Source organism: Oncorhynchus keta, chromosome 12 (genome assembly GCF_023373465.1).
Source record: "Oncorhynchus keta strain PuntledgeMale-10-30-2019 chromosome 12, Oket_V2, whole genome shotgun sequence".
NCBI lineage: Eukaryota > Metazoa > Chordata > Actinopteri > Salmoniformes > Salmonidae > Oncorhynchus > Oncorhynchus keta.
In genome coordinates, this window is record NC_068432.1 from 55248646 (window position 1) to 55263219 (window position 14574).

Genomic DNA, 14574 nt, shown 5'->3' on the forward strand with positions numbered 1-14574 from the left:
GGCTGAAGGGATGTAGAGCTGTAGGGCTGAAGGGATGTAGAGCTGTAGGGCTGAAGGGATGTAGAGCTGTAGGGCTGAAGGGATGTAGAGCTGTAGGGCTGTAGAGCTGAAGGGATGTAGGGCTGTAGAGCTGAAGGGCTGTAGAGCTGAAGGGCTGTAGAGCTGAAGGGATGTAGAGCTGAAGGGATGTAGAACTGTAGAGCTGAAGGGATGTAGAACTGTAGAGCTGAAGGGATGTAGAAATGGAGAGCTGAAGGTATGTAGAGTTGGAGAGTTGGAGAGCTGTAGGGCTGTAGAGCTGTAGGGCTGGAGAGCTGTAGGGCTGTAGGGCTGTAGGGCTGTAGGGCTGGAGAGCTGTAGGGCTGGAGAGCTGGAGATGTAGACTGTAGTGCTGTAGAGCTGTAGTGCTGTAGAACTGTAGTGCTGTAGAGCTGTAGGGCTGGAGAGCTGTAGGGCTGGAGAGCTGAGAGCTGAAGGGATGTAGAGCTGAAGGGATGTAGAGCTGAAGGGATGTAGAGCTGAAGGGATGTAGAGCTGAAGGGATGTAGAGCTGAAGGGATGTAGAGCTGAAGGATGTAGAGCTGAAGGGATGTAGAGCTGAAGGGATGTAGAGCTGTAGGGCTGTAGAGCTGTAGGGCTGTAGAGCTATAGGGCTGTAGAGCTGTAGAGCTGTAGAGGCTGAAGGGCTGTAGAGCTGTAGAGCTGAAGGGCTGTAGAGCTGTAGGGATGCAGGGCTGTAGAGCTGTAGGGATGAAGGGATGTGAGCTGTAGAGCTGAAGGGCTGTAGGCTGTAGGATGCAGGGCTGGAGGCTGTAGAGCTGTAGGGCTATAGAGCGTAGAGCTGAAGGGATGTAGGGCTATAGAGGCTGTAGAGCTGTAGGGATGTAGGGCTATAGAGCTGTAAGGATGCAGGGCTATAGAGCTGAGGGATGTAGGGCGCCATCACGGTTGACAACTCCATTGTGTAACCACCTCCCAGGCGCTAAGAACCTTGGCGTGATCCTGAAGAACACCCTGTCTTTCAACGAACATCAAGGCGGTGGCCCTTTCCTGTAGGTTCATGATCTACAACATCCGCAGAGTACTACCCTGCCTCATACAGAAGAGATGCAGGCTGTAGGGATGTAGCTGTCTGGATTACTGCAACTGCTGGGCTGGGCTCCTAGGGCTGTGCCATTAAACTGTACAACTCATCCCGAACGCTGTAGCCCGTCTGGGGATTCAACCTTCCCAGAGTCACCCCTCTCCTCCGCTGTCTCCACTGGCTGAAGGGATGTAGAGCTGCAGGGCTACAAGACCATGGTGCTTGCCTGTAGGGCTGTGAGGGGAACGGCACCTCAGTACCTCCAGGCTCTGATCAGGCCCTACACCCAAAACAAGGGCACTGTCCATCCACCTCTGGCCTGCTCGGATCCCTACCACTGAGGAAGTACTTCCCGTAGCCCAGTCAAAACTGTTCGAGCTGGGCCCCCCAAGGGGAACAAACTCCCTCACGACGTAGGGCCAGGACAGGAGTCAATCACTTCCGGAGACACCTGAAACCCCCACCTCTTTAAGGAATACCTAGGGGATAAAGTAATCCTTCTCACCCCCTGTAAAGCTGTAGAGCTGTAAGGGCTGTTCCACTGGATGTCATAAGGTGAATGGTAAGTGTCTGGATAAGAGCGTGCTAAATGACTTAAATGTAAATGTAAATGAAATGTAGGGCTGTAGAGCTGAAGGATGCAGGGCTATAGAGCTGTAGAGCTGTAGGGATGTAGGGCTATAGAGCTGTAGGGATGTAGAGCTGTAGAGCTGTAGGGCTGTAGAGCTGTATGGGATGTAGGGCTATAGAGCTGTAGGGATATACAGTCACTGTGTTTCTGACTGAGGTCCAGTGGCCTGTATTCTTGAGGTTTGAGTATTACTGATACATCATATTAGCTGTATGCTCTGTTGTGGCACTGGGAAGCTTTGAATAGCTCTTTAGGGGGGGGGGCAGTCTGTCAGTGTAGTGGAGCAAACCTCAAACTGACTGGGTTACGTTGATACATCAGATTAGCTGTATGCGTTGTCGTGGACCTGGAGAGGCTTTGAGGGCAGTCGTCACAGTGGCTAGACTAGAGAACTGCTTGGATAGGACAAATCCTTCTCAAGCTGACTGTGTGGTTGAGGCAAGGCTGTGGCTCGGCAGCGCTGCTCTCTCTCAGCTCGGAGCTAGTAGACATGCTCAGTGGACCGTGAGAGCAGCGCTTCGGTCCTCTCAAAGTCTTCAACTGTGACTAAAAGAGACAGACTAGCCCTTACCTCTGTGGCATGGTTAGAGAGCAGTGTAGTAGGCATGGAATGTGTCCCAAATGGAACCCTGTCCTACTTTTGACCAGAAACCTATTCCCTATATATATAGTGCACTATTTTAGACCAGAGCCCTATGGAACCCTATTCCCTATATAGTGCACTAGTTCAGACTAGAACCCTATTCCCTATATATGGTGTACTACTTTAGACCAGAGCCCTATGGAACCCTATTCCCTATATAGTGCACTACTTTAGACCAGAGCCCTATGGAACCCTATTCCCTATATAGTGCACTACTTTAGACCAGAGCCCTATGGAACCCTATTCCTACAATAGTGCACTACTTTAGACCAGAGCCCTATGGAACCCTATTCCCTATGTAGTGCACTACTTTTGACCTGAGGTATGGAACCCTATTTCCTATAATAGTGCACTACTTTAGACCAGCCCTAACCCTATTCCCTATAATAGTGCACTACTTTAGACCAGAGCCCTATGGAACCCTATTCCCTATAATAGTGCACTACTTTAGACCTGAGCCCTATAGAACCCTATTCCCTATAATAGTGCACTACTTTAGACCAGAGCCCTATGGAACCTATTCCCTATAATAGTGCACTACTTTAGACCAGAGCCCTATAGAACCCTATTCCCTATAATAGTGCACTACTTTAGACCAGAGCCCTATGGAACCCTATTCCCTATAATAGTGCACTACTTTAGACCAGAGCCCTATGGAACCCTATTCCCCTATTATAGTGCACTACTTTAGACCAGAGCCCTATGGAACCCTATTCCCTATAATAGTGCACTACTTTTGACCTGAGCCCTATATGGAACCCTATTCCCTATAATAGTGCACTACTTTAGACCAGAACCCTATTCCCTATAATAGTGCACTACTTTAGACCAGAGCCCTATGGAACCCTATTCCCTATAATAGTGCACTACTTTAGACCTGAGCCCTATAGAACCCTATTCCTATATAGACCTGAATATGGGGCACCAGATTTAACAGGGTGCCAGTTCCCTATAGAACCTGATGTTTTCCAGGATTAGTGCACTAACAAATTAGACCTGAAACCTATGGAACCCTTTTTATATAACCTCCATAACATCTCAGATGGGATTACTTTAGACACAGAGCCATATAGAACTTCAGATTGGGCCGGGTATTCATCAAGTGTCTTGGAGTAGGAGATCTATCCTAGACCCCCCCTGTCCATTCATATAATCTAAAAAGGTCAAAAAGGTCAAAACTGATCCTAGACCAGCAATCCTACTCGAGGTACTTTATGAATACAGACCTTGTGCATTTCTAGTGGGATGGTACACAACCAGACAGGGTGACTTTGGTCTTATGTTGATATGGTTGATGGATATCAGAAATTAGCTTAGCCAAAGTATGCAAACAAAGAACGAAACAGCAAAGCATCATCAAACCACCTTGCAGGTTAACCTAGAATCCTACCCAAGCCGCAACATCTCAGATGGGATTACTAGTAGGCTGCATCTCACTGTAGTAGGCTGCATCTCATGTTAGGCTGCATCTCACTGTAGTAGGCTGCATCTCACTGTAGTAGGCTGCATCTCACTGTAGATCAGGGCTGCATCTCACTGTCCATTCATTATAGATGGCTGCATCTCACTGTAAGGCTGCATCTCACTGTAATAGTAGGCTGCATCTCACTGTAAGGTACTTCTCACTGAATAGGCTGCATCTCACTGTAGTAGGCTGCATCTCACTGTAGTGGGCATCTCACTGGTAGGCTGCATCTCAGACAGGGTGCATCTCACTGTAGTAGTCTTATGTAATATGGCTGATTGATCTCAGTAATAGTAGGCTGTATCTCACTGAATATGCTGTATCTCACTGTAATAGTAGGCTGCATCTCACTGTAATAGCAGGCTGCATCATCAAAGTAGGCTGCATCTCACTGCAGGTAGGCTGCATCTCACTGTAGTAGGCTGCATCTCACTGTAGTAGGCTGCATCTCACTGCTGTAGGCTGCATCTCACTGCAGTAGGCTGCATCTCACTGTAGTAGGCTGCATCTCACTGTAATAGTAGGCTGCATCTCACTGTAATAGTAGGCTGCATCTCACTGTAATAGTAGGCTGCATCTCACTGTAATAGTAGGCTGCATCTCACTGTAGTAGGCTGCATCTCACTGTAATAGTAGGCTGCATCTCACTGTAGTAGGCTGTATCTCACTGTAGTAGGCTGCATCTCAATGTAATAGTAGGCTGCATCACTGTAGTAGGCTGCATCACACTGTAGTAGGCTGCTGCATCTCACTGTAGTATGCTGCATCTCACTGTAGTATGCTGCATCTCACTGTAATAGTAGGCTGCATCTCACTGTAATAGTAGGCTGCATCTCACTGTAATATAGGCTGCATCTCACTGTAGTAGGCTGCATCTCACTGTAGTAGGCTGTATGCTGCATCTCACTGTAGTAGGCTGCATCTCACTGTAATAGTATGCTGCATCTCACTGTAATAGTAGGCTGCATCTCACTGTAATAGTAGGCTGCATCTCACTGTAATAGTAGGCTGCATCTCACTGTAATAGTAGGCTGTATCTCACTGTAATAGTAGGCTGCATCTCACTGTAGTAGGCTGCATCTCACTGTAGTAGGCTGCATCTCACTGCATCTCACTGTAGTAGGCTGCATCTCACTGTAATAGTAGGCTGTATCTCACTGTAATAGTAGGCTGCATCTCACTGTAATAGTAGGCTGCATCTCACTGTAATAGTAGGCTGTATCTCACTGTAATAGTAGGCTGCATCTCACTGTAATAGTAGGCTGTATCTCAATGTAATAGTAGGCTGCATCTCACTGTAATAGTAGGCTGCATCTCACTGTAATGCATCTCACTGTAGGCTGCATCTCACTGTAGTAGGCTGTATATCTCACTGTAGTAGGCTGCATCTCACTGTAGTATGCTGTATCTCACTGTAATAGTAGGCTGCATCTCACTGTAATAGTAGGCTGCATCTCACTGTAATAGTAGGCTGCATCTCACTGTAATAGTAGGCTGCATCTCACTGTAATAGTAGGCTGTATCTCACTGTAATAGTAGGCTGCATCTCACTGTAATAGTAGGCTGCATCTCACTGTAATAGTAGGCTGCATCTCACTGTAATAGTAGGCTGCATCTCACTGTAATAGTAGGCTGCATCTCACTGTAATAGTAGGCTGTATCTCACTGTAGTAGGCTGCATCTCACTGTAATAGTAGGCTGCATCTCAATGTAATAGTAGGCTGCATCTCACTGTAGTAGGCTGCATCTCACTGTAGGCTGCATCTCACTGTAGTAGTAGGCTGCATCTCACTGTAGTAGGCTGTATCTCATGTAATAGTAGGCTGCATCTCACTGTAATAGTAGGCTGCATCTCACTGTAATAGTAGGCTGCATCTCAATGTAATAGTAGGCTGCATCTCACTGTAATAGTAGGCTGCATCTCACTGTAGTAGGCTGCATCTCAATGTAGTAGGCTGCATCTCACTGTAGTAGGCTGCATCTCACTGTAGTAGGCTGCATCTCACTGTAGTATGCTGCATCTCACTGTGGTAGGCTGCATCTCACTGTGTAGGCTGCATCTCACTGTGGTAGGCTGCTGCATCTCACTGTAATAGTAGGCTGCATCTCACTGTATTAGGCTGCATCTCACTGTAATAGTAGGCTGCATCTCACTGTAGTAGGCTGCATCTCACTGTAGTATGCTGCATCTCACTGTAGTAGGCTGCATCTCACTCGTGGTGTGTCTTTGTCAATTATTGTGTGCAGGATGAATACGCGGTCTGTCGTACGGTAATTTGGTAAAAAGCCAATTTGACATTTGCTTAGTACATTGTTTTCACTGAGGAAATGTATGAGTCTGCTGTTAATGATAATGCAGATGATTTTCCCAAGGTTGCTGTTGATGCATATCCCACGGTAGTTATTGAGCTCAAGTTTGTCTCCACTTTTGTGGAATGGGATGATCAGTCCTTGGTTACAAATATTGGGGAAGATGCCAGAGCTAAGGATGATGTTAGAGTTGAAGTATAGCCAATTGGAATTCGTGGTCTGTATATTTTATCATTTAAGATATCAACAACACCACAGGCCTTTTTGGGTTGGAGGGTAGGCTCAGGTTTTCTGGGTCTCTGTTTTTGGTTGGACAGGTTTCTCAATTTCTTTCCTAGATTTTTGCATTCTTCATCAAACCATTTGTCATTTTTAACTTTCTTTAGGTTTTCTGACTTGGAAACTCACTTTATCATTCTGGTTGACTGACTGTATATCATTCTGGTCCCCTGACTGACTGACTGACTGTATATCATTCTGGACCCCTCCTGACTGACTGTATATCATTCTGGACCCCTGACTGACTGACTGATATCATTCAGACTGTATATCATTCTGGTCCCCTGAGACTGACAAACACTGAGAATCATTCTGGTCCACTGACTGACTGAGACTGGCAAACTAGACAAACAGACAAACATAGAATGCCCACAGATCACACCCTGACCAAACAAAACATAGAAACATACAAAGCAAACTATGGTCATGGTGTGACAGATGGCACACGCGCAGACGGTTTGGGTTCCGTGTTTTGCGTTCTTCATAACATTAAGAAAGGCTGTAGATGTGAGGAAAGTAGAAGGTGTAAACTTGGCATCGTTGTTCATTTTCTTTTCTTTTTTTCTATTTGATATTTTTAGATTTGATAGGGAAGCTGAGAGGTCAAATGTACTGTTTAGGTTTACTACTGCCAAGTTTACACCTTCACTATTTTACAGTGGAACGTTTTGTCCAGGAAGTTGTTTGGGTAGATTTCCACTCTACTTTCCTAACATCTACAGCATTTCTTAATATTATTCAGATCCTTCGGCTTTGATGCCTCATGATTGAGTTCTGCTCTGTTCAAGTAGACTGTGATTTTGCTTTGATCTGATAGGGGTGTCAGTGGGCTGACTGTTAACTGTGGCCTGATAGGGGTGTCAGTGGGCTGACTGTTAACTGTGGCCTGATAGGGGTGTCAGTGGGCTGACTGTTAACTGTGGCCTGATAGGGGTGTCAGTGGGCTGACTGTTAACTGTGGCCTGACTAGGGTGTCAGTGGGCTGACTGTTAACACTGAGGCCTGATTGGGGTGTCAGTGGGCTGACTGTTAACTGTGGCCTGATAGGGGTGTCAGTGGGCTGACTGTTAACTGTGGCCTGGGTGTCAGTGGGCTGACTGTTAACACTCTGAGAGACTCTGGGTTGAGGTCAGTGGACTGACTGATGAACGCTCTGAGAGACTCTGGGTGGAGGTCAGTGGACTGACTGTGAACGCTCTGAGAGACTCTGGGTTGAGGTCAGTGGGCTGACTGTTGAACGCTCTGAGAGACTCTGGGTTGAGGTCAGTGGGCTGACTGTGAACACTCTGAGAGACTCTGGGTTGAGGTCAGTGGGCTGACTGTGAACGACTCTGGGTTGAGGTCAGTGGACTGACTGTGAAGGCTCTGAGAGACTCTGGGTTGAGGTCAGTGGGCTGACTGAACTCTCTGAGAGACTCTGGGTTGAGGTCAGTGGACTCACTGTGAAGGCTCTGAGAGACTCTGGGTTGAGGTCAGTGGGCTGACTGTGAACACTCTGAGAGACTCTGGGTTGAGGTCAGTGGGCTGACTGGTCTGAGAGACTCTGGGTTGAGGTCAGTGGGCTGACTGTGAACACTCTGAGAGACTCTGGGTTGAGGTCAGTGGGCTGACTGTGAACACTCTGAGAGACTCTGGGTTGAGGTCAGTGGGCTGACTGTGAACACTCTGAGAGACTCTGGGTTGAGGTCAGTGGGCTGACTGAACGCTCTGATAGACTCTGGGTTGAGGTCAGTGGACTGACTGAAGGCTCTGAGAGACTCTGGGTTGAGGTCAGTGGGCTGACTGAACGCTCTGAGAGACTCTGGGTTGAGGTCAGTGGACTGACTGAACGCTCTGAGAGACTGGGTTGAGGTCAGTGGGCTGACTGAACGCTCTGAGAGACTCTGGGTTGAGGTCAGTGGGCTGACTGTGAACGCTCTGAGAGACTCTGGGTTGAGGTCAGTGGGCTGACTGTGAAGGCTCTGAGAGACTCTGGGTTGAGGTCAGTGGGCTGACTGTGAACGCTCTGAGAGACTCTGGGTTGAGGTCAGTGGGCTGACTGTGAACTCTCTGAGAGACTCTGGGTTGAGGTCAGTGGGCTGACTGTGAACTCTCTGAGAGACTCTGGGTTGAGGTCAGTGGGCTGACTGTGAACACTCTGAGAGACTCTGGGTTGAGGTCAGTGGGCTGACTGTGAACTCTCTGAGAGACTCTGGGTTGAGGTCAGTGGGCTGACTGTGAACTCTCTGAGAGACTCTGGGTTGAGGTCAGTGGGCTGACTGTGAACACTGAGAGACTCTTGGTTGAGGTCAGTGGGCTGACTGTGAACTCTCTGAGAGACTCTGGGTTGAGGTCAGTGGGCTGACTGTGAACTCTCTGAGAGACTCTGGGTTGAGGTCAGTGGACTGACTGTGAACTCTCTGAGAGACTCTGGGTTGAGGTCAGTGGGCTGACTGAACGCTCTGAGAGACTCTGGGTTGAGGTCAGTGGGCTGACTGTGAACGCTCTGAGAGACTCTGGGTTGAGGTCAGTGGGCTGACTGAACACTCTGAGAGACTCTGGGTTGAGGTCAGTGGGCTGACTGAGACTCTGGGTTGAGGTCACTGAAACTCTGAGAGACTCTGGGTTGAGGTCAGTGGGCTGACTATGAACGCTCTGAGAGACTCTGGGTTGAGGTCAGTGGGCTGACTGAGCTAACGCCTGGAGAGACCTACCAGTGGGTTGATGTACAGACCCAGCGTGAGGTCAGTGGGCTGACCATGAACTCTCTGAGAGACTCTGGGTGTTGACCAGGTAAGACCTAGTGGGCAGACTGGTGTACCTACCATAGGAACTCCATTAACTATACAGACCCAGCTGGGACTACCAGCTGACTCTGTAACCTAGAGGGACAGTGGGTCCGTAACCCTCCCATTGACTATACCACCCACCTGGTTTGTGGTTATGTGTCATAGTTGTGGGGGCATGGGACTACCAGCTCTCTGTAACCTGAGAGGGCCAGTGTGTCCGTCTCATTTAAGTCACATACCACCCACCTGGTAGTGTGGTGGATGGGACTAGTGGGGATATAGGTAGGCCAGCATTTTTCTCTGTAACCTAGAGGGCCAGTGTGTCCGTCTCCTCCATACCACCCACCTGGTAGTGTGGTGGATGGGACTACCAGCTCTCTGTAACCTAGAGGGCCAGTGTGTCCGTCTCCTCCATACCACCCACCTGGTAGTGTGGTGGATGGGACTACCAGCTCTCTGTAACCTAGAGGGCCAGTGTGTCCATCTCCTCCATACCACCCACCTGGTAGTGTGGTGGATGGGACTACCAGCTCTCTGTAACCTAGAGGGCCCAGTGGGTCCATCTCCTCCATACCACCCACCTGGTAGTGTAGTGGATGGGACTACCAGCTCTCTGTAACCTAGAGGGTAACCAGTGGGTCCATCTCCTCCATACCACCCACCTGGTAGTTTAGTGGATGGGACTACCAGCTCTCTGTAACCTAGAGGGTAACCAGTGTGTCCATCTCCTCTATACCACCCACCTGGTAGTTTAGTGGATGGGACTACCAGCTCTCTGTAACCTAGAGGGTAACCAGTGTGTCCATCTCCTCTATACCACCCACCTGGTAGTTTAGTGGATGGGACTACCAGCTCTCTGTAACCTAGAGGGTAACCAGTGTGTCCATCTCCTCTATACCACCCACCTGGTAGTGTGGTGGATGGGACTACCAGCTCTCTGTAACCTAGAGGGCCAGTGGGTCCGTCTCCTCTATACCATGTTTCTTTCTCTGTCTCTCTCGCTAAAAACCTTTCACTCCTTTTTTAAAACATTTCCATTAATGAATCATAATAAAATAAAATAATAATAATAATCCTGAATGTCATTACATATTTAGGGGGACATACAAAAAAGCTTGTATTTAGTCAACCCTAAAATTATTTTCCATCGCACGGATCTGTTCCTGGCTTTTTAAATACACATTTCTCTGTGTCGTTTCAGTCCCTCAAGCCCCAGAGATGGAGGTCGGGGACTGTCTGGTGTTAGACAACACTGTGTCTGTAGCCTGGAAGATGCCAGTGGAGGACAGCAAGATAGACCACTACATACTGGAGTACAGAAAGACCGACCACGAAGGACTGCCACGGATCAAAGACGAACGTTGCTGGGAGGTGGTGGACAACATCAAGACCACAGAATACTCACTGTCCGGTGCGGAGCTAGAGTAGGGCCCACTGTAGCCTGGTCCCAGATCTGTTTGTGTCGTCTTGCCAACTCCTATGGTCATTACCTAGCCTGGTCCCAGATCTGTTTATGTCATTACCTAGCCTGGTCCCAGATAGCCAACTCCTATTGCCATTGTCATGCCACTTGGCAAGATGGCACAAGCCAATCAGGGACCGGGCTAAGACTGCAGTGTTTTCATGCAGCTTCTTGTGTTTAAAATATGACTAATCTATCTCGCTTTGTTTCACCTTTTTGTAACTTTATCAAACTCTGAAAACTTGTTCAACTACTGAACATCATGAACCTGTACAGATAATGTGTTGTTCATCCTCCAGGTTTAAAGTTTGACTCGAAGTTCATGAACTTCCGGGTACGAGCTTGCAACAAGGCAGCAGCTGGAGAATACTCTGATCCAGTTACCCTGGAAACCAGAGGTGAGACCGTTAGTTACCCTGGAAACCAGAGGTAAGACTGTTAGTTACCCTGGAAACCAGAGGTAAGACTATGTTGTCTTGGATTAACAATTATGTAGTTATTACGTTATTGGTATCTATCTGATTGACTGGTTGGTTGATTGGTTCCTTCCCCAGCGTTTAACTTCGGTTTCGACTCGTCGTCGTCCCATCTGAACCTGAAGGTAGAGGACAGGAGTGTGGAGTGGGATCCCCAGGGAGGCAAGGGGCTGGAGAGCAAGGTCAAGGGCAAGGAGAACAAGGGCAGGTGAGAACTGAACCCGGAACACACACACAATGTGTCCCAAATGGACCCTTAACACTTTACGCTGAGATATGAGAGGATTTGATTGGTTATGAGCAATATGGTGAAACTTCCAGTGAGCCTGTCAATAGGAAGGCTGGAGCTTATTACCATATTGACTGCGCCTGTCAAATACTCTCAGATCTCCACTAGTTCATCGGACTTAGGGTCTAGGGTTACATTTGGGATTGGGCCTTATCTTTATTTGACCTCAAACTTGAAATAGCTTTGCCATTGAAATAGCTTTGTCCCAGATGGCAGTCTTGCCTATGATCATGACCTAGCCTGGTCCCAGATCTGTTGGTGCAGTCATGCCAACTCCTATGATCATTACCTAGCCTGGTCCCAGATCTGTTGGTGCAGTCATGCCAACTCCTATGGTCATTACCTAGCCTGGTCCCAGATCTGTTGGTGCAGTCATGCCAACTCCTATGGGCATTACCTAGCCTGGTCCCAGATCTGTTGGTGCAGTCATGCCAACTCCTATGGTCATTACCTAGCCTGGTCCCAGATCTGTTGGTGCAGTCATGCCAACTCCTATGGTCATTACCTAGCCTGGTCCCAGATCTGTTGGTGCAGTCATGTCAACTCCTATGGTCATTACCTAGCCTGGTCCCAGATCTGTTGGTGCTGTCCTGTCGACTCCTATGGTATGGTACCGTACAGCCTACCAACATACATACCGTAAGGATACCAGGCTACCAGAGAGCATACCGTACAGCCTACCAACATACATACCGTACAGCCTACCAACATACATACCGTCCAGCCTACCAACATACATACCGTACAGCCTACCAACATACATACCGTACAGCCTCCCAACATACATACCGTACAGCCTACCAACATACATACCGTACAGCCTACCAACATACATACTGTAAGGATACCAACATACATACCATACAGCCTACCAACATACATACCATACAGCCTACCAACATACATACCGTACAGCCTACCAGCATACATACCGTAAGGATACCAGCCTCCCAACATACATACCGTAAGGATACCAGGCTACCAGAGAGCATACCGTACAGCCTACCAACATGCATACCGTACAGCCTACCAACATACATACCGTAAGGATACCAGGCTACCAGAGAGCATACCGTACAGCCTACCAACATACATACCGTTCAGCCTACCAACATACATACCGTCCAGCCTACCAACATACATACCGTAAGGATACCAGCCTCCCAACATACATACCGTAAGGATACCAGGCTACCAGAGAGCATACCGTACAGCCTACCAACATACATACTGTACAGCCTACCAACATACATACCGTAAGGATACCAGGCTACCAACAGCATACCAGGCTACCAACATGCATACCGTACAGCCTACCAACATACATATCGTACAGCCCTACCAGAGAGCATAGAGCATATCGTACAGCCTACCAGAGAGCATACCGTACAGCCTACCAACATACATACCGTACAGCCTACCAACATACATACCGTACAGCCTACCAACATACATACCGTACAGCCTACCAGCATACATACCGTACAGCCTACCAACATACATACCGTAAGGATACCAGCCTCCCAACATACATACCGTAAGGATACCAGGCTACCAGAGAGCATACCGTACAGCCTACCAACATACATACCGTAAGGATACCAGGCTACCAGAGAGCATACCGTACAGCCTACCAACATACATACCGTAAGGATACCAGGCTACCAGGCTACCAGCGCGACCATACATACCGTAAGGATACCAGGCTACCAGCGTGCATACCGTAAGAATACCAGGCTATCAGCGTGCATACCGTAAGAATACCAGGCTACCAGCGCGCATACCATAAGGATACCAGGATCCCAGGCTACCAGCGCACATACCGTAAGGATCCCAGGCTACCAGCGCATACCGTAAGGATCCCAGGCTACCAGCGCGCATACCGTAAGGATACCAGGCTACCAGCGTGCATACCGTAAGGATCACTGGACTGCAACAGCTCCAGTTGATTTAATAGTGGCTCAGGTCACGTGACCAAGGTCAACTTGTAGGTGTGCTGCTTCTTTATTTCTGTGCTGCTGTTGACCTTGTTGATCTGTTGATGAAATTGTGTCACTATGAATTTAACACCTCATTGATATGGTTACAATCCTATCTTGTCAACAGAAAGCAGTTTATATTCATAAATGGTGCCTATTCCGAACCTCTTTCTGTATGCTGTGGTGTCCCACAAGGCAGCTGTCTAGGACCTATTATGTACTTGCTGTATGCAGAGGATCTCCCTCTGGTGCGCTCCAATTGTATAGCAACCGTGTTTGCTGATACCATTGTCTATGTAACAGGAAATGATGTAGGGCAGCTGAAAGAGGTTATTTTGAAGCTGACATAAGTATTTTAAATTGGATAACTCAAAACAAATGAGCATGGAATTTGTTTTTTTTTTAAACCTACGGCAACCAATGTACGAAGAGGAGAAGGAAGACATTTTTATTACCTTTATTTAACTAGGCAAGTCAGTTAAGAACAAATTCTTATTTTCAATGACGGCCTAGGAACAGTGGGTTAACTGCCTGTTCAGGGCAGAACGACTGATTTGTACCTTGTCAGCTCGGGGATTTGAACTCGCAACCTTCCGGTTACTAGTCCAACGCTCTAACCACTGGGCTACCCTGCCGACATTACCCTCCTTACAGCTGTCAGTTGGGAGGACAGCCATAGAAGAGGTTTCAGAGACGCAGCTGTTAAGTGTGCTGCTAGACAACAGTCTCTCTTGGTCATCACACATTTCACAGCTTTGTAACAGAATCATCGGCGTCTCTTGTATGATTCGCGAAATACACTACATGATCAAAAGTATGTGGACACCTGCTCGTCGAACATCTCATTCCAAAATCATGGGAGAGATTTAATTCTAAATCAACTCCTATGGTCATTACTTAGCCTGGTCCCAGATTGGTTTGTGCAGTCTTGCCAACTCCTTTGGTCATCGACACATTAGCATGACAAAATAAGACCATAGGAGTTGGCAAGACAACACAAACAGATCTGGGACCAGGCTAGGTAATGACCATAGGAGTTGGCAAGACAACACAAACAGATCTGGGACCAGGCTATCTGGATGTAAGAGGTGGCAAGACAACACAAACAGATCTGGGACCAGGCTACCATTGAAGTGCCATTCTTAGATGTCACATTCTTCTGTGTTTGTGTCATGGTGCCTTGTGTTG

The 14574-nt window shown here is 47.9% G+C and overlaps 1 protein-coding gene across 1 annotated transcript in view; it reads left to right on the forward strand.

Moving 5' to 3' along the window:
- LOC118391640 (FSD1-like protein) overlaps positions 1-14574 on the forward strand; it is an 86189-nt gene that overhangs the window by 47787 nt on the left and 23828 nt on the right. Inside the window, exons 7-9 of the mRNA XM_052458711.1 lie at positions 10381-10591; positions 10942-11040; positions 11197-11326. Coding sequence (XP_052314671.1) covers positions 10381-10591; positions 10942-11040; positions 11197-11326 — 440 coding nt within the window. The remainder of the gene's footprint in view (positions 1-10380; positions 10592-10941; positions 11041-11196; positions 11327-14574) is intronic.